Raw genomic sequence first — 21,800 nt, forward strand, 5'->3', positions numbered from 1 at the left:
ATAATCATTGCCCAGTCGGATCACTCGATCCCCTGCTAATCAATCCGGACAAGAGCCATAAATAATACTTTACATTTGTTAAGACATTATTGGTCTAATTAAGATCTTAATATCTCGTAATACTTCACTGTCATTAAAAATCACTATAAAAACCTTGTAAGAAGGTTGTTATTCGATTCTACATAACCGAAACGTAACTTTACGTGTACTTATCATGTTAACTCCCATTACAGGCATCATTTACACTAGCAGTTATATCTATATACTTATTTCCCATTAAAATGGCCACGGATACTTTATAGCTATCGCGTTTAACAATTATACTGCCATTAAAAAAATGAGTAACCATATATATAAGGAAGTATGTAACGACAAAAGACCTACAATCCAGCCAGCAAACATCACTTCGTTGGAAGCTACTAGTGAGTAAACATCGTGAAGATAATTTTGATCTCTCGCTTCTCTTTGAACCGAGGTGGGTCTAAAACCACCGTAAATTTACTCGGAAACATAGAAACGAAACTATGTTGGGACGTACTAATCGTGTTTACAATGTTATGCTATCGGTAGCTTTGGTTATGAACAGCGATCCAATTAACCGCTCGCCATAGAATTCACTCGTTTGGATAAAATCCACTAAACATTAACACACTGACTACTAACTCGCATCTAACTTCACTCCAACGAGTCCAACAAAGTTAAAACCAGTTACAATCTATTATAATTGAAATTTTAACAATAGATAATTGATGAACCAATTTTATTCCAGAATAAAATTATAAACTCATACCATAATGTTTGTACATTAGGATGCAATTTTTGTCATTAAGTTTCAATGATGCTGGTTGAGATAGAACTCATACTAGCACTACCGCTGTTAAGTAGCCAATCAACTTTATCAATTTTAATGAGACTTCAATAAAACAATTTTATATAAATACATACTATTCATGACCTCAGAAATAGAGTGCATTATGTCACAGGCCTACAAAATATTTTCTCAAGTGTATTTAAAAATTGCATATATGTAAGCATTGGTGTTTTCCTAATTTTTTTCTATAAAGAGTACGGAGTGTTAAGCATACGTCCGACGACAAATCTGGCTTAAAACATAGGCGGAACTCTCTGCTCGAATAGTGAAAATAGTAGAAGTTGCCTTAGAATATATCCATGGTGTCCCAGAGCTAAACGTCGGGTGAGAACAGTGGCTAGGCCAGTTAATTACGGTTCTGAATCAAAACACCAAAATTAAAAAAATAATAATAAACGTCTCATACTATTTTAGTTATAGCCACTTCTTCAAAAATTCCCACTTCATTGCTTCACTTATGAAAAAAAAAATATTGTTTGCACAAATCATATTTATCAATATTAATTATTATTTTGCAAATTATATTTTTTAAATGAAGTATTCAGTGTTGGACCATTTGAAATTTATTCTTAAATGAGAAATCATTTCAATTATCTTGCTGTTGAATAGTTAGTTTTTTTTCTATATATACAGTATGAACAGTCAATGTTACATTAAAAAATTATTCCCGCAAAAGTTGTTCAAAAAATGTATTTTTTTTCCTCAAAATAATAGCATGCTTGATATTTTTGGATTTTTGTCAATAGAAAGATTATTCAGGATTGTGTAACAAACATGGTTCGTCACAGTGTTTAATGATTTGGTACAGGGTAGAAATTTTAAATTTATGAATAAAAATACTAGCTTAAATACTAGAAAAATACCAGCTCGAATGTCTGTTCTGTCGGCAGGAAGCAACATGAAGCAGCAGGTTATAGCAGCACTTGTCGCCTTGCTGCTGTGCGTGGCCTCCACTTTCGGTACAGCCACAAGCCGAGCAGGAGCGAGACAATCACCGCTTGAGCTCCCGGAATACGGTAAACGGCTAATCGTCTCTTAACCGATTTCCCGATGTACCAGCAACTTCGTTCGCGTTTTATTTAGTAGGTATTAAATGTTAAACAGTTTTAGAGCGCATCGTGCAAAAACTAAAGGAGAGCATCGTATGTGAACTATGTCAATTCTTTAAAAAAAATGTTCATGTTACTGACAAAAATTATAATGTTCAAAAAAATATTTCTACAAAATCTAAAGGATATATTTTTTCTTGATGAAACAAACTAATAGATATACATAAATACCGTTTAAAAATTATTTAAATAAAGGTTTTTAATGCATAATCAATTTTTTAGTTCGTGTCTGAATATTAATGTACAAACACGACACCGTTAAAAATGTACAGATAAGTCCGAAATAGACCGATAAATTTCGTCTTCAAGTTCATCGCAATAAAAAAGAAAGCTAAAATCATGTATACGACTAACGGTCTTAAATGCTTCCAACTGCTGCTGCCATACGGCTTTAAATTTGAAGCTAGACTATTTTTAATAAAAAAAATTTAAAAAAGATTATTAAAGATGAAACACTACCCATCTGGATAAATTTTACATTAACAAATTTTTTACAACTACCGCAAAACTAGTCGTCGTCGTTAAATGAATTTCATTGTATGAACTAAAAACTAACATTATTATTTTCCATAAATATATTTGATATTTTGTTATTTTTTAGAAATTTATATTAACTATTGCCAAACAGCATCAATACATATTATACATTTCCACAGCTATTTAATTTTTAGTTAAAAACTATGTTAATCAAAAAAAATTTTTTTCTATGCATTAAGATATAATTAAAATTATAACATTTGAAATTTTAAAATCTAGATAATCTTATATATAAATATGAGTTTTTGTCTGTTCGTCTTCTATGCGCTTACGTATAGTTTATCCGATTGAGTGGAAACTTTGCACACTTGACCTTCGAAACAAGGGGAGGGTCACTGTCTAGGCGAGAGTTCGATAAAACAAAAACTTAAAAGCATAATTTAATTATTATTGGTGAAATCTTGTCATTCCATCTTCGTAGTACAAACTAGCCACGAGAGAATGCGGGGTATTAAATGCAGTTCTCTCGGCACGGGACAGAACGTGCGCCTTGCATGCAATCGGCGAGCTATCGATATCGATATTGCACTACGCGAGCGAACTCTATACTGTAATCAACTTAACCAAATATGAATGCGCTGCAGATAAAGACTATATGATTGAAAACGTCTTTGTAAGAAACTTTACACATCGGCAACTTCGTATTTCTGTAATTAAGTAACCGGTGATATCCTTAGAATCAATGGTTTTCAACTTTTAAATACATCGTTTTATACGGGAAAAGAAGTTTACGAGAAAAATCTTAACCTGAAAACAAAAATAAAACTAACGCATATCTTATCATCGGTGGGAACGAAACATTTTGATCTTATTGGACGGGAAATCGTTGTAATGGTAATTACCGTACTCTCTAGGTGAGATTATGATAAACCCGATCTTTAAAGCAGAATTTTAATATGCTTGATAAAATTTCTTAATTGATTTGATAACTCATCGTTCATCCGATCTCTATGAAATTTTGCACGCTTGACCTTTCAAACATTGGAGGCATATGGAATGGTTGTCTATTCTGAAGTACCTGATAATAGTAGCTGTATAAAGGCTAATATGCTATAAATTTGTTTAATAGCTAAAAAATATTATCTTTGAAAGATTTGTGCAATGGGAGTGCATGACATGATGTAGGCTTTTGGACATACGCCATTGGCGTATGTCCAAAGGCCTACATCATGTCAGCTTAAAAATAACTCGTAAGAAAAAATCGTAAATACGCCATAACGTAGTGAATATTGCTAAAGAAAAATAATACCAACACATCTGCAAGAAATTAAGGTTACTCTACATTAAAACCAAAAATTGTTTTGCTATGCACAAGCAGAAAAGGGTGGTAGAGGTCGTTCTCATTTTGACTTCAAGTATTAAAATAGCAAAGATTGTATACACAAACTCCCTTACTTCTTACCACCATGTTTAAAACACGAGGAAGGTGAGATTTCGATAATACCAACTCTTAAAGCTAAAATTAAGGTGGCGCGCGAGTAGTATCGGATAATTACCAGTAAATACTTTGTCAGTTTTTTTTCTATGGTCCGAATAATAATGGTGTCGTGCGAGTAGAGAGAGAGAGAGAGATAGAGAGAGAGAGAGAGAGAGAGAGAAATCAAGTAAGATAGATATAGAGAAACAAAGAGAGGCAGATACAGAGGGATAGAGATAGTGATAGAGAAATACAGAGTGATGGAGACATATATAGATATATAGATATACTGAGAGGTTAGAGCTAGACAATTATGTAGAGAGAGTGATATATATACAGATATATAGATCAAAAGAAATATAAATATATATACATAAAGGAGATACATTTATAAAGACATGGATAATGGATGAGTGATTTATAGAATAATACAGCTATATTTATATAGATATAGATATATGAAGATATATATAGAGATGTAGACGGGTATTGATATATAGTGAGATAAAGAGAAGTATATATAAAAGTACAGCTATATTTATATAGAGATAGATAGAGATATGTGAAGATACATATACAGATTTATACTGATATTGATATAGGCCTATAGTGAGATATAGAGATGTATAGATAGAGATAGGGAGATTGAGATATATGGCGTGATATAGAAGGATGAATATAAAGAGAAATTAAGAGATGTATAGAGTTACAGAGAGGTAAAGAAATAGTGAAAGATGCTTTGTATTTGTGTGCAAACTTTAAAAAAAATGTATATATAAAATACCTAAAGGCATTGCAACACATAGCTTAAAATAAACCTGCTATAGGCCTCTTAAATAAAGTAAAAATTAAGTTTTTCAATGTTTTGACATGAATGCAAACAATCGCTATGTAAATTTCCATTAAAGTGTTGCTCACGCCTGTTCCAAGGTATAAACATGTCCTTATAAGTGTTGTTTGCAACCTGTTCCCAGGTGGCAACGAGCCTTCGACATATAATGGATACCTGGAGTGCGGCCTAAGAGAATTCTCGGGCGAAACTCGCACAAATTACTGCTGCACGATACCCTACTATAACCTGTGTAGGTATCCATCGTGGTTGAATGTTCAAACAAGATGCCTGGTAATCAAACGATTCAGGGTATATAAAAAAAACTGATTCTTCACATGTGTTAAATGTGTCGGGTGTTGTGCGACTGTGGGCTCTCTCAGGGTTATCCTAGCTACCCCACCCTTGTAGTTTTGTAACTGCTTCATCCCCACCTCGCGCCCTTCATCTTATCTGGCGACAGCCCTCTCCCTCTCGCTGCATGGTCAGCACAGCCCGGGCTTCCCGGTTATAACGCTCGCTTCCCGGCTAAGCAGTCCGGGCTGGTGTGCCTTCGAGGCTACCCGTCTATTCACTCATTCCGACAACACTTCATGCTAATCTCACATCGTCTCGATATCTCTGACATCAGCGGCTACAACACATGAAGCCATGATTGGTTTGTTCATTCAGTTCCGTCAACTATTTCATCACTTTTTAAGTCTTTTTTACACATGAATGCAGTATAGTAAGACTTTAATATATGAATCATGTTGTCCTGATGTTGATAGTTCATTTTAATGCATAAATTATGATTAAATAAATATTATTTATGTAAACCAAAAAATAATTAATTTTTAAAATAATCAAATTAATATTTTTTGTCGGTTTACAAAAAGTAGGTACTAGCCTAAAAAAGAGTAAGCTACTGTATTTAAACACTGTAGAACGCTTGCGACAAAAGAACTCGAGCACATATTTTTTTTTCCATATTGTCATCTTGATATGTATAGTGTTAGTTGCATTAATCATAGATTTATACCATTGTTTTTTTGATACGAAAGCGAACCTCTGAAATTTAGTGCACTTGATCAAATACTCGATTGAAAATTTTATGTGCATTTACGGGTAAATATATACTAAAAAATTACATTCCTGATCTCAGGTCTAACCGAAGTCTTATGCAATATTAGCAGTAAAAATGTCACATTGTCTTGTGCTTTATCGGTTTGGTTGTCAATTAAAATAATGCAATAAAACAGTGTCATAGAAGACAAAAATAACTCTTTGTAGGTCTCATTTTCATGCTTTAAATGTGAATATTGTGAAAGTCGTATAGGTAGATATAGTAGGATGTGTTTACGTCGCTTGTTTGTTTCTCGTACAAACCTACATTTCTACTACGACATCGATGGAATTTTCCAAGAGTTAACTTCTAAGCACGAGATATTTCGAGAAAACTACCGCTTAAAGCAGAATCGAGATACTTTATAATGAAATTTCGCTATTTAATTGTTGATGCTTTTCTCGTTTGCATAGCAAAGGGCTTTTGTATCGCTTGATTTGTTTTTCATACGAGGCTCCGAATGATGCTACCCACGAAAAGGGGCACGTATAACCCGCTGTGCGTGAGTGTTCTACCTGTAGACTTCCGTAGCAAAGCGTGGTTACTTCAGCTAGTGTGTGTGTGTGTGTGTGTGTGTGTGTGTGTATATATATATATGTATTAACATTTTCGTTTGTTTTTGTTTGTTTCTTATACAAATCTACAGTTTTACTCAGAACATGATGAAATTTCGCACACTTATCTTCGCAACAAAATTAAGGGCCTTGTCTACACGAGATTTCGGAAACCTACTTCTTTGAATAACAAAAAAAAAAAAGGGCAAGTCTTAATGAAATCTTGCTGTCACAGCGTTGATTCTTTCTTTATCCCTTGGCAACGTCCATTACTTTGTACGTGTTTTTCTTAATCTGCTTGTTGTCGTATTTTATGTCGTTAATGCTTTATTTTCTCTCGGCTGTTAATAGTATATATGCTAGCTGATGCGCTCGTGCTTCACTATAGCAGTCTACAGACAGAAAACTCTCTCGCTGCTCATTATGCACCCGTAACCCCTCGTGGGTACACGCCTCAAAAAAAAGGATTTGGGGGGGGGGGGGGGGGCTTTGTCTGTAAAGTCGGTTTACGGACGATAATTTTACGTGATAACGCCATAAGAAAACATTAATGAATAATTGCATACTTTTTAATTTTGAAATATTATTTACAGTTTTTGAAAATTTAATTTAAATAACTTGTTTAAATATAATCACGAACAATTAGTTAAAAAGCCCGCATTAACCTGTTTATATATTATAGAAGATTTTCTCACACGGTGGTTGGCCGGTTCTTGCACGCTGAGCTCAGGCGGAACGTGACAACGAGTCATGCTTTTTCGTGCGTGCAGCCGGCGTTCATCGATTTATAAGACGTTATCACGTCAAAAACATAAATGAAGAAAATTTTAAAATAAAATTACGCAAAAAAAAAAAATGTTGCGGGCTTAGATTACCGAAAGAGTAATTAATGTGAACGTTGGCTGAAACCAGTTGTTCGGTCCTTAAAAATTCACATTTATTTCAACAATTATAGTGCCAGTATGATGACAAAAGACGATTACAGAAAGACCGGGTTGAGTTCCAAACGGGAATAAAAGCACCTGCAATGCTTTATCCGCTGCGGGGATACCGAGAAACAATAACAACGCAACATCCGTTGCCAGGCGACAAAGAAGGCCACGAAAATCCAATGGCCGTTGCCATGTAGCCATCGGGAACACGTGATTTGAAATCGCTCCCTCGATGACCTGCGTGCGGAAATGTCACGCCTCTGGGCGTCTCCGCTGCAGTGCGAAGACAAACTACATCTCATATTAAAATAAGATAGATAAAATACGTGTAAAAAAGTAGCTTGTCTTCTGGGTTGTAGCCGCGTCCTTGGCGAATAATTCACCGATGTTTCGGTCGACATTGCAGTCGCACACCATCAGGGAGCAGTAGGTAAATGCTCTCTGATGATGGCGACTGCAATGTCGAACGAAACGTCGGTTGAATTATTCGCCAAGGACGCGGCTACAACCCAGGAGGCCAAGCTACTTCAGGCGGTGGCCGCGATAGCCTGCGAACATCATTAAAACATGTGTAATGTTGTAACGTGAAAGTGACAAAGAGAGACATCTGCTGATGCGTTAAGCCCGGTACTTCAGCTGGTACGATGTAAAGTACTTGACAAGTTTCGGCCTGTGCTTTCCTTCAGCGCGTGGTCCGTTGGGGTGCCTCCCATTTCAGGTCAAGATTTTATATTTACAGAAATTACAGATAAACTTGTAGACCTTTTCAAATGTTTAACTTTCACGAAATGAAAAAAATATATATAGCGCATACCTTTTTGCATAATTAGCTGCCAAATTGGCATATTTAACGTTTTTGGGTTGTTCAAATAAGGAGAATTTAATTTATTGCAGAACTGAAACTTTTTTAGGTTTAACTGCAATGCTACTGGCTACTTCAAGAAATGGTTTGAATTTATTTCAGAAATTATTAATTAATTTTACCTGGCATTTCAAAATTCTCAATTTGTTACGATTTTGACAGCCAAGAAACATGAAATAAGTTTTTGTGATAGAAATGTAAACCATACCTTGAAGTAGCCAGTGGCATTGCAGTTAAACCTAAAAAAGTTTTAGTTCAGGAATAAATTAAATTCTTCTTATTTGTCAACCCAAAACCGTTAAAAAATGTAACTTTGGCAGTTATTTATGCAAAAAGGTATGCGCTGTATGTTTTTTTCATTTCGTGAAATTTAAAAAATAAATGAAAAACGTCTAAAAATTGATCAGTAAATAGTATAATTATAAAATCATGACATGAAATGGGAGGCACCCCCTTAACTTTTTTGACGTGATATCGTCTTATAAATCGATGAACGCTTGCTGCACGCACAAAAAAGCATGACTCATTGTCACGTTCTACCTGAGACGTGCATGCAAGAACCGGCCAACCACCGTGCGAGAAAATCTTCTACAATATCAAACAGGTTAAAGCGGGCTTTTTAAAAGCAGCAATTAAAAAAAAAAGATTTATTTGTCCAATTACGTCATTTCAAATTAACAATTTATTGGCATTGATTTGGTTTCAGTTTATTTCTATAACTAATTGTTCGTGATTATATTTAAACAAATTATTTCAATTAAATTTGCACAAACTGTGAATAACATTTTAAAATTAAAAAAGTATGCAATTTTTCATCAATGTTTTCTTATGACGTTATCACGTAAAATTATCGTCCGTAAACCGACTTTACAGACAACCCCCTCCCTCGTTTTTTTTTTATTGAATATGTAAACCTTGACTATGTTTTACTATCGGATTTCGAATTTTGTTCTAATTAAATTTTGTTCTAATTAAATTTTGTTTTTCGTAACCATTGGTTGCTGTTTGGTACGGTTCCATGCGATACGGAAGAGACAGACGGATGGTAGAACTTAAATATCTTGCAGGTATGATTCCGTTCCGTTTTCTTGCTCCCACCTCATAGTAGAACGGCTCTAATCGGTTGTCTTTCAGGGCGTCGACGTAACCACGCTGTGTGTTATCTGTCTATATTAAAATCAATATTCAAGGGCTGTTCGTAAATTAAGCTCCTTTTGGTCTTTTAAATTCGTGAGAAAAAAAATTGTTATTGAATTGATCGTTTTAGTTTACTACATATCTAATTCACATTATCACATAATCGCCATTCGGTTCCAAGCACTTTCCGTAACGCTGCGCCAGTTTTTTACGTGACAACGTCTAATAAATCGATGAACGCCGGCTGCACGAACGAAAAAGTGTCCCGTAACGCGCATTGTCCCGTTACGCTGTGTCCCGTTACGCTCATTGTGCGCTTGCGCCGCATCTATCTCTCTTCCACTCGATTGGAACAACCATCGCTTTGACTTTTTTCGAGGCACATTAAACTTGAAACACTCCCATTTGTTTCCTAATTTTCCTAGCATCGTCCTATCCTTAACAGAATAACACGAAAAAGTGTCCCGTAACGCGCATTGTCCCGTTACGCTGTGTCCCGTTACGCTCATTGTGCACTTGCGCCGCATCTATCTCTCTTCCACTCGATTGGAACAACCATCGATTTTACTTTTTTCAAGGCACATTAAACTTGAAACACTCCCATTCGTTTCCTACTTTTCCCATCATCGTCCTATCCTTAACAGAATAACACAGATTGGAAGAAGAAGTTAAATAGCAAACACGTACGTATAAAAAGTTATAGTTAAAAAAAAAATCTCTTCGTTAAAGTAATAAACACATTCGAATTAATGAGTGCAAAAATAAAATGTAAATTTATCAAATTAAAATTTGTGGATTTCATTTCACTCCTTCTTTGTGTCCGTACAAAATAGTGATGATTCGATTAAAAAAAAAAATGATTTCAATTTTATTCATAGAAAGCATGCGATCATTTTCATCAATGTTTCGTTATGACGTTGTCACGTTTAAAACTATCGTCCGTAAAACCTTTGAATATATATACTGTATAGAAGTCGCGAGTGGATAGGATTTACTCTACGTTTTTCAGAAGCGTATGATGAGCAGCTTGGGAACTTCACCGCTGCAGTGCGCTGCCGTAACGCCCTGTATCGTCTTAGGTTGTTATTTACACGTTAGAGCGCAGCTCTGTCGCCCGCTGCCATTCCCCGCACCCCCCATCTATAATTCACTGCAGCTCAAGTTCGTTCAACAGGAGGGGGAAGGGGTGTTTGAAGAGTTCGACACTTGTCCGCCAGGGACCACCACAAGTGGATGCCTTGGAGATGGTGGCGATTGCGGCGGTGAATTAACCAACTACCTCAAAACTGTATTAGAAATTTTAACCTGGGCTGGCGACTTCTATACAGTATATATATTCACAGGTAAAACCGACTTTGCAGACAACCAATTTTTTTTTTTTTGTTCCGCAGTCCCGGGGGTGGACCAGACGTGGGCGTCAGCGAACTGCGGTCAGGTGATCGAGGTTCCTGACCCGCGCATCCACTACTGCTGCGTGCTGCCCGGCGACCAGCAGCCTCCTCCCGCGGCCAAGACCTCGGCGGTCCCCCAACGCCCGTCTTATTTACACCCGATGTACAGCTATTTAGAGGACCCTTTCTTCTACAACATGGTCGCTAACATGCCCTGATCCACTACAGTCCCCCCCCTCCACCCCTCCCTCCCTCCGCGAGTGAAGAACTGGAAGAGGAGAGGCAACAACACCGTTCAAACCTTCATTCCCGCCGACAAACGTGTTCTTCACCTGTTTTTTTCTTTCTTTTCTTAATTCTACATAAATCTTTATTTATTTATTTTTTTAATTTTTATGCTTTATACTCCACAACTGTGTAATACATAACTTTAGCCAATGCATATGTATGAAGACTGTTTTGTTTACTTGACGAGGAAAAATAAAATGAAATTATAACAACTGATATCAACAAAAAAAAATTTTATTGCATACTTTCCATACAAACGAAACTAAAACATGACACGTTTCGTCCCATATTTTAATCCGCAGAACAGTTTGATATAGGGATTGCAACAGCTGCTAACCTTTTGATGTAATGATACACGTGTGAGTGTAGGACAGTTGGAACTCTGGAATACGGCAACGATAAATCTGTTTGGTTGTGAATATTTCAATGTGGTTTTAGTTTTGCAGCAGGTTGAATGCAACGTAAGGCCATAGCGCAGCTTATTACAACATGTTTTTAGTATATCTGTACAGTAAATTAAATATTTTTCGTACACGTCATTTGTTTTGAGTAAATGGTGCAGTAATATTCATGTAAAATTACAAATATGTGTAAACTTATGTGAAAATAACGTTATCACTAAAATATAGTGTTCGCACTTATACTGGGTTCGATATATTACCCGGGCAATTATGCTTGTGTTGCCCCAGTACCTCCAATAATTAAAGTTATTTGTAAACCGTACTCTGAATAGCTTTTCAGTATTAACTGCATGTATAATGGACATGACACAACAATAGAAAGTCATATGGTTGAAATTTGGATTGGCTTTTCAATAGTGATTGAATAAAACATCAATAAAAATACAAAATTATGCGCCAAATTTCGTAAGAAGTATTCAGTATTATCTCAAAAACCATTTTTTACATATATAAAAATAATCATAGCTCTGTGTTGTACAAAGATACAATATCTCTCTTGTAGTACTTCTTACAAACTATTTCTGGCTACTGGTTTCCAAAGGGATCTTTTTACCAAGTACAGAAAACCTTTCTCTGTGTATCTTTCTGAAAAATAAATATATGCTTTCGATAATCAGGCAAAATACTAATTTTAGAACGGTCTTGGTCCCAAATGAGCCAATTTACAGACATTTAACTGTACTTCATGGGTGTAAAGATGTCAATGATTTCATTTTTTTTTCATGTAACGACCTAATTGTTGGACTTGCTAGTAAAAGCACCTTGAGTTAAATTGTTAAATATATTTTGAAGAAAAATTACCTACTGTAGCTGTAATAATGTTGTGGCTTCCAAATTTTTACATAATTTTTTTTCTTCACAATCCATATACACCAAAACCATTGCCAACTCACATGTTTATATATATGTACACATATACATATATAAATATATATCAAAATTTTTTGACACACCTGCCGTAATTTTCTTCAAATCACTTCCACACTATTACATAATATATAAAGTAATGGAAATATCAGTAAAGTTTGTTAACAGACATTATCCGACCAAATGGGAAGCAATGGAGATGGTTTAAAAAATGAATAATCGATGTAACTCCCAAAATATTGTCATGGGTTGAAGTCAAATTAAATGGGACTCTACAGAAATTATCTCGTAATAAAAGTTTTATTTTCCTGTTTCAAATTATTACTTAAGGACAAAATGTAACTCTACAGCATTCGGTTACTTATTCTACTTCATTCGTCGTACGAATTCTCGGCGTGCGCAAAAAAAAATCTAATAATGTAATGATTTGATTCGATTCATTTAGGTCCTTGGTTCAATCCTTGATCGTATCATAAAGCAATTTATGCTTTAAATGATTTATTTAATTGACTATCCTCACTGAAAACAATTACTTCTGCCCGGCTGAATAAATATGTTACTCGATATCACAATGCCTACAATGTAGTCTGTATTCGGTAGACGTTTTTTCAATACAAGAGAGAAAACTACGTGCATATAGGCTAAGTCTCCTCGATCCACGAAGACTTATTTTTCGATAGCTGTCATATCTTTCAAACAACTGTGACCAATTCCTAGCAGATAAGTCAAGAGTCCCCGAAATTTTAGGACCACAGTATGGATATAATTTGCTACCATAAAATAGGCCAAATAACTAAGCATGTTTTACTCTTGCTATAAAACCGAGAGCATTGAAAACAATACCAAAGGTGTTTAATGGATCAAATATTCAGTCCTGAATACAACTTGACTACGTAAATTTAACGAAAAGACACGAACATTCAACTCAGTAGAATACGATATCGTCAAAGGGATACGATCACATCAAAGGGATATATACCATTAATGTGTAATATAAGATTGATAGGATACGATTATATCATAGGGATACGCTCCCATCAGTAGGATACGATCGACAGGGTTCGGTAGGATATGATCCCAACAAAGGATACGTTCTCGTCACAGGGAGATGATCTCGTCGCAGGATTACGTACTCGTCACATTGAGATAGGACCTCATCAGAAGGATTCGATATTAAAGGCTTGACTTCGTACATTTAAAGAAAAGGACGTACATTTTAATGAACATTCAACTCAGTAGAGTGCGATCGCCAATTTACTCTAGTATACAATTCCTCCAACAATCTTTTATTCCAAAAGTCATTGACACCAACAGCCATTAGCTCCAAAGGTATTTGGCTCCAAGAGTCATTGACTCCACGGGTCATTGGTTTCAAAAGTCGTTGTTTCCAACTGTCTTTGTCTCCAACTGCCTTTGGCTCCAGCTCTCTTAGGCCTAATTGCTCCAATGGCATTTGGCTACAAGACGACTTTGCTACGTGACTACAAAACTACGAAGCTACAAGTCTACGAGGCTACAAGGCTCCAAGGCTTCGAGACTGCGAAGCTACAAGGCTACAAATCCACGAGGCTATGAGACTACATGGCTCTTACTGTCTTTGACTCCACTCAGCTGTGAGAATTAATTTATCTTATGCAAAATAACCTGCTGCAAGTAGTCCCGATTCATGAAAACAGATATCGCCACGTGTTTTGTTGAGGTATATATTGTGTATTTTTTATGTGGATGCGGGATACTCATTCACAATTGCAAGAGAAGGAGGGCTTCGCTAGGCAAGAAGAAGAAGGAAGTTAGTCCTGCATGTCAGTGTTCCTCAGCTGCTTCAAGACATATTATTGGACTGAGTAATGAATTTTTTTGTTTGAATTCCATGTGATAAAAATGTTGTAAATGCTGATTTAGTAACAGAAATTTACTAATTAAATGTAACTCTAAATAAAATTGCATGTGTCATTAAGTAAAAAAAAAAAATCATACAGAGATTGATTTTTCAGAAATAACCAGAAGCACTCGAAGAACATTAGCACATGTCTCTCCAGAAATAATCAGGAGCACACAGAGAAAACCAACAAAATATGAACAGGGATAACCAGGAGCACTCGGAGAAAACCATAAAATAATTGGCAGGAATAACCAGGAGCTCACGGAGAAAACTAAGCACGTTATCCTAGATAAATATCATTAATTAACAAAAAATATTAAATAATAGAAATAAAAAAATAAAAATTACAAAACATTTTGAAAATAAAAAAATTAATAAAATTTAAATGTTTGTGCTAGAACTCTATACTTGCTGAACAAAGGCGAAGTTCACAAGTTGGCAGCAGCTGTTTTTGTATTTACTTAATACTTTTTTATTCTTAGAATTTTTTAAATTTTTATTTGTGTTTTCAACTATATTTCTTGACGCGAATAACACGTAGTTTTCAAACCCGCCACTAGAATTCGCTGTAGGAGCAGCAACGACGACTATTAACTATTTTGATTTGTAGAGTGAAATGTTAAACTATATAACGAAACGGCTACGATAACGGCGAAATATACTTGAAAAAATACTAAATCCCGGCTTCGGGCCTGATTTTCGACAGTAATTTTTTTAAAATAATGCCACATCTTGGTGAAATTCACCAAACAGTTTATTCTATAGTGTTTCCCTTCGTGTTTGTGAATTTTCTTTTCCGCCATCCACCACCACAGATGGCAGCACCGTAGTTACACATTTCCGTTCCATGCGACTTCCTTTCCATTCACGAAATCACCCTACCAAAATGGCGTATACGGATAGCTAAGATATTTACACATCAATAATAAACCTTGTTGCAAGCTTCGTGATGCAGATGTCTTTGCAGTCCACTGTGTAGAAAAGTGAGGTAACCATTCTTTCTGAGCTCTACATGGCCCTTGCAATTTAGGCTGCCATCGTTGTAACTGTACGCACTACTTCGTTACATAATTATTATTCAGTCGGAGTGCTTTTCCCTCTGCTAATCAATCCAGATTGGCTCCATATATTAACCTTTTAATTTATTTACACATTATTTGTCTAATTAAGAACTTAACAGTTGGTACTCCTTCACGGTCATAAAAAAACACTATTAAGTAAGACCATATCAAAACCTTGTACGAAGCTAGATACTTGATCATACCTCACCACAACGTAACTTTAAGTGCAGTTATCTTGTTAACTCCCATTACAGGCATCATTTACATTAGCGATAAGATCTATATACTTATGTCACATTAAAATAACAATAACATGCTACGTATTTGCTACGGATACTTTAAAGATATCGCGTTTAACAATTATACTGCCATTTAAATAACGCGCCAGCAATATATAAGGAAGTATTCAGCGACAAAAGACCTACAATCCAGCCAGCAAACATCACTTCGTTATAATCCACTAGTGAGTAAACATCCTCGTATTAATTTTTTACATCACGCTTTTCTTTGAACATACGTGGGTCTGTATTTTTACTCGGAAGCATAGGAACAAAACTATGTTGCCACAAACTTATCGTTTTTACAAAGTTATACAATCAGCCTAAAGTCTTACTTTTGGTTATAAATAGCAAGTCAATTAAGCGCTCGCCATAGAATTCACTCTTTGCGATAAAATGCACTAAACGTTAGCACGCTGAACAGTAACTCGCATCTAACTTTACTCCAACAAATCCAACAATTTAAGAGTTTAAGTACCAATTCTTTTCATAGTTAAACCCAATTACAGTCATTTAAATTTGAAATGTTAAGTATAGAATATGGATGAACCAGTTTGATTCTAGAATAATATTATAAACTAACACCAAACCTTTCGCACAATAGGATGCAATTTTTGTCATTAAGTTTGATCGATTCTGGTTGAGCTAGCGACAAAAAAAGCTTAAACTCATACTAGTGCTATTGCCGTTGAGTGGCCAATCAACTCGATCAATATAAACAAGGCTTCCATTAATCAATTTAATAAAAAAAATACCATTACTAACCTCAGAAATATATTAACGAAGAAACATAGGCAGATCTCTCTGCTTTATCGGTGAAAATTAGTTACAGTTGCCGGAGAATATATATACACGATACTGAATATAAACATCAAGATTTAAAAATAATAAAAGTATCGTACATTTTAATTGTAGACACTTCTTCAAAAAAATATTCCACCCTGCACCAAATTATTAGATACTCTAACGTGAGCACATATCTCTATTTCTAACACACGCCTATTGCCGTAAGCTCCGTCCTTGTTTCTGCGCGCGAAGTTGCCAGATATAACTATTTTAAATTGAAGGTATTAGACAGTTTGAACATTACAAAATTTCGTATACATTCGTACAAATGTATGTCCGTGCTTTTAATTTTACTGTTGAAAAATTCTTTCACATAATGTAATTTTCATATATATATATATATATATATATATATATATATATATATATATATATAAATTCCTTGAAAACAGCTGTGCAATTTGTTTTGTCATCGAAAATATGTCAAATCATGCCAGAAATGTTGAAAAGAAATCTTATATTGGGTCACCATGTAAGCGATGTTCACATAATTGTATTTTGGAAACGAACGGATTCACGTTCTCGAATGTCTGTTCTGTCGACAGGAAGCAGCATGCAGCCGCAGGTTATCACGGCACTTGTCGCCTTGCTGCTGTGCGTGGCCTCCACTTCGGGTACAGCCAGAAGCCAAACAGAACAGAACCAGTATAATGACTACCCGGACTACGAGTATGATTACGGTAAATACTAATAGTCTCTTAATCGATATCCCTATGTACCCGCAACTTCGTTCGCGTGTTATTTAGGGTTAAATGTTAAATAGTGTTCGAGCGAATCGTTCAAAAAAAGTTGTGTGTCGTATGTGAACTATGTATAATCTTAAGAAAGGTTCATATTACTAACAAAAAATTTCATGTACGAAAAATCTCGTGGATACATTTTAAAAACAATTTAATAGATGTACATAAATACAGTGAAAAAAATTCTAATTAATGGTTTTGACTTCATTATCAATTCTTACTAAGTGTCTGAACAATAATAAGTATTTAATGTACAGACACGACACCGTTACAGATGTACAAAAATCATAATACAAATTTCGGCTTTAAGTTCATCGTGAAAATATGCTAAAATAAGATATGTGACTTACGGTATTATGCTTTCAACTGCTGCCATGCGCCTTTGAATTTGGAGCAGGAAATGTTTTTGATATTAGCATAATCAAGATAAAAATGATTTAAGAAGGTATAATATCCATCCGGCTATAATTTTAAATTAATAAATTTATGCAACGACTGCATAACTAGACATGGTTAATTTCATTGAAATAAGTTTTAAAGTTTTGATTAACTATTGCCAAACAGCTTTTTTCTACATTCAAACAGCTACTTGATAATTATTTATACACAAAGTTAATTCAAAACTATTCTTTCATAAGCATTTGGATACATTTATATTATAACATTTGAAAAAGTTAATTTTAAATAATTTTTAAATATAACTGGTATAACTTTACGACCTTCATTACTTATGTAAAAATCAAGCATTCTATGGATTTTATTTATTTTTTGATGCACATAATCGCTATGTACCCTTACGATTCAGTGTTGCTCACGCCTGTTTCAAGGTACTAACATATCTTTAAAAGTATTGTTTGCAACCTTTCCCCAGATGGTTACGAGCCTTCGACATATAATGGATTCCTGGAGTGCGGCCTGAGAAAATACTCGGACGAAACTGACACACTTTACTGCTGCACGATACCCTACTATAACCTGTGTAGGTATCCATCTTGGTTGAATGTTCAAACAAGATGCCTGGTAATCAAACGATTCAGGGTATAAAAAAAACAACTGATTCTTCACGTGTGTCAAATGTGTCGGGTGTTGTGCGACTGTGGGCTCTCTCAGGGTTATCCTAGCTACCCCACCCTTGCAGTTCTGTAACTGCTTCATTCCCACCTCGCGCCCTTCATCTTATCTGGCGACGCCCCTCTTCCTCTCGCTGCAAGTTCAGCACGGCCCAGGCTTCCCGGTTATAACGCTCGCTTCCCGGTTATAACGCTCGCTTCCCGGCTAAGCAGTCCGGGCTGGTGTGCCTTCGAGGCTACCCGTCTATTCACTCATTCCAACAACACTTCATGCTCATCTCACATCGTCTCGATATCTCTGACATCAGCGGCTACAACACACAAAGCCACGATAGACTTTAATATATGAATCATGTTGTTCTGATAGTGATAGTTGCATAAAATATGTTTAAATGAATATAATTTATGGTAGCCAGAAACGAAATGATTTTTAAAATAATCGGATTCCAAAATATATTTTTTTGTTCGTTAACAAAAAAATACTAGCCTAAAAGAGAGTAAGCTACCATGTTTAAACATTGTAAAACGCTTGCGACTATATAACTTAAGCACTTCTGTTTTCCAAATTTTCATCTTGATATGTATATTGTTGGTTACATTAATCAAAGTTTTATACCATTATTTGCTGGATACGAAAGAGGACATCAGTATTATTGCTTAAAGTATTAAAATAAAATATTTTAGGGGTAAATATATAGTAACAAATTATATAACTGATCTCAGGGTCATTTCGAAGACTGCCATAAGCTTGGCAATAAAAAGGTCACGTTGTCTTATAATTTAAATTTTTTGATTGATAATTAATATTATGTTATAAAACATTGCTATAAAATTTTCACAAATGACTGTTTGTACATCACAGTTACGTGGCCAATATGCTGAGAATGGGGACCTTTGAAATTTTTTCCATTTATGCGTGGCATCAGCCTACTTACGAAAAGGAGCATGTATAATTAACCGTAATTCAAATTACCCCCTGGATCTTTTGCACAATGTTTTAAAAAATATTGTAACACATTATAAATAAGTTTGGTGTATTTGGGATGCGTATTTGTTATAAAATCGTATTATAAAAACGAAATAATATTATTCCCCTACGGTGCTGCCATCTACGGTGACGTACGTGAACCGAACGAATCGCGCTATCTATCCACTTCCGCGGTAACCAAGCACTCGTTAATACATATTTTCCTTTGTTTATCGAGAGGTATGTTATTATTTATGAATTATAAATAAAATTTCGTGCCCGGGACCACAATTGCATATCATTTTGAGCACTGGAAGACATAAAAAGGTAAAATATTCTCGACGGATTTTAATCTCGGCCCCAGCGCACCACGAGCGTCTGGGTTGGAGATTAAAGCCGAAATTCTTTCTTAAACTTACTAATACTTATTTTATTAACTGCAACGGCATTTTTATTAAATTCTACATTTAATTTAACGACGAACAAACTTCGTCGTTAAATGTGTAATTGCGAAAAAGCGTAAAACATTCTCGACGATCTTGAAGTTAAATAGCAAACATGTATAAAAGTTATAGTTAGAATAATCTCTTCGTTAAAGTAATAAACATACTTGAATTAATGAGTGCAAATAACAGGAAATGTATCAATTAAATTGTAGATTACATTTCACTCCTTCTTTGTATCCATACAAAATAGTGATAATTCAATAAAAATGATTAAATTTTATTAATAAAAGTATGCAATCATTTCATCAATTTTTTTATGACGTCACGTTAAACTGTCGTCCGAAACCGACTTTACAGACAACCAATTTTATTTTTTAAATAGCGTTTCTCCTTATGTATGAATAAGAGTATTATTATTATATACTCGTTTATGACTGTTAAGATTTTACGTTTTCTGAATTTTTGTTTACAGTGAGCTGACATTTTGTCATGTGTCACTATACGAATAGTTCTTTTTTGTAATTTTAGAATAGTTTGAATTCCCACTGAGTTTCCCCAGATTTCTATGTTATATGTCATTATAGAGTGGCAGTGAGCGTAGTAGACAGTTTTTAATGTTTCAATACTAATAATAGTAATAAGTAGTGAATTTCTTCAAATGTCAGGTCATTGATTTATGAGAGGTAATGTTGATTATTTGTGGATTTAAGTTCTTTTAAGGCTATTATTTTTTTTTGTTGTTGTCGGTTGGCAGTCCCGGGGATACCGCAGTCGTGGGCGGCCGAGTCGTGCATGCAGGAGAAGACTAGCCCGGAGACGGGCGTCGTCCGCTACTGCTGCGCGCTGCCCGCGGAGCAGCAGGCGCCCGGCGGCGACGACGACGACCAAGGGACGTCTTCCGAGGCGGCGACCACCTCGGCGCCTCCCGCGGAGGAGGAGACGCCCCAGGCGCACGGCGACTTCTTGATCCCCATCGTGCGTCCCGGCTGGCTCATGTTCAAGAGCTTCCAGTAGCGACCTCCGTGAGGCTCATGTTCAAGAGCTTCCGGTAGGGACCTCCGTGAGGCTCATGTTCAAGAGCACTCCGGTAGGGACCTCCGTGAGGCTCATGTTCAAGAGCACTCCAGTAGGGACCTCCGTGAGGCTCATGTTCAAGAGCACTCCAGTAGGGACCTCCGTGAGGCTCATGTTCAAGAGCTTCCGGTAGGGACCTCCGTGAGGCTCATGTTCAAGAGCACTCCGGTAGGGACTTCCGTGAGGCTCATGTTCAAGAGCACTCCGGTAGGGACCTCCGTGAGGCTCATGTTCAAGAGCACTCCAGTAGGGACCTCCGTGAGGCTCATGTTCAAGAGCACTCCGGTAGGGACTTCCGTGAGGCTCATGTTCAAGAGCACTCCGGTAGGGACCTCCGTGAGGCTCATGTTCAAGAGCACTCCAGTAGGGACCTCCGTGAGGCTCATGTTCAAGAGCACTCCGGTAGGGACCTCCGTGAGGCTCATGTTCAAGAGCACTCCGGTAGGGACCTCCGTGAGGCTCATGTTCAAGAGCCTCCGGTAGGGACCTCCGGGTCCTCGAAGACCGACGGACACTCTCTCCCCTCCGCCCCTTCTTCAAGCGAACCACCGGCAGACGTGAGGGCCATTCAACCTGCATTCCTGCCGAAAAACTTTTTTCTTCGCCAATTTTTTTTATTTAAAACAATAAAAAAAAAGTTATATTTCTGTATATAAAGGTTTTGCAAGATTGTTTATCATTATTATTATTTTTATTGCTCGATACTCCCCATCTGTGAGGTACATTTAACCTAGGAATTTATGTGTGCAAACTATTCGTTCGCTTGAGGAGGAAATAAATGAAATTATGCACCTGATATCAACAAAACTTTCATTGCATCCTTACCATTCATTATTTAATGGAATTTTTTTTTAACTTTTCAAACATTAAGAGATAAAACGCAATGTCAAATATGACATGTTTCGTCCTTTGATAATTTTGCAAAAAATATATAAATATATATTGGAATACGGATTGAAACAGCCGCTAACATTTTGAATCCTGCACTTGCTAGTAGTATATAATAGTTCCTCCGAGATCAGGCTTCAGGGTGTGAATTGAAGATTGTCGACGCCATATTGGATTGTGACGTCGCG

The 21,800-nt window shown here is 36.0% G+C and overlaps 3 protein-coding genes across 3 annotated transcripts in view; 2 read left to right on the forward strand and 1 right to left on the reverse strand.

Moving 5' to 3' along the window:
• LOC134540145 (lachesin-like) overlaps nt 1-21,800 on the reverse strand; it is a 306,225-nt gene that overhangs the window by 165,895 nt on the left and 118,530 nt on the right. The window lies entirely within an intron of this gene.
• On the forward strand, nt 311-11,673 carry LOC134539941 (uncharacterized). The gene is made up of 4 exons (XM_063382311.1): nt 311-422; nt 1,762-1,887; nt 4,909-5,016; nt 10,745-11,673. The coding sequence occupies exons 1-4, from the start codon at nt 338-340 to the stop codon at nt 10,960-10,962; spliced, it is 537 nt and encodes a 178-aa protein (XP_063238381.1). The 5' UTR covers nt 311-337; the 3' UTR covers nt 10,963-11,673.
• Nucleotides 15,668-21,520, forward strand: LOC134540367 (uncharacterized). Its single transcript, XM_063383054.1, has 4 exons — nt 15,668-15,766; nt 16,973-17,107; nt 18,039-18,146; nt 20,405-21,520. The coding sequence occupies exons 2-4, from the start codon at nt 16,981-16,983 to the stop codon at nt 20,662-20,664; spliced, it is 495 nt and encodes a 164-aa protein (XP_063239124.1). The 5' UTR covers nt 15,668-15,766; nt 16,973-16,980; the 3' UTR covers nt 20,665-21,520.

This window comes from Bacillus rossius, chromosome 16, assembly GCF_032445375.1.
Source record: "Bacillus rossius redtenbacheri isolate Brsri chromosome 16, Brsri_v3, whole genome shotgun sequence".
In the NCBI taxonomy this organism is placed as follows: Eukaryota; Metazoa; Arthropoda; class Insecta; order Phasmatodea; family Bacillidae; genus Bacillus; species Bacillus rossius.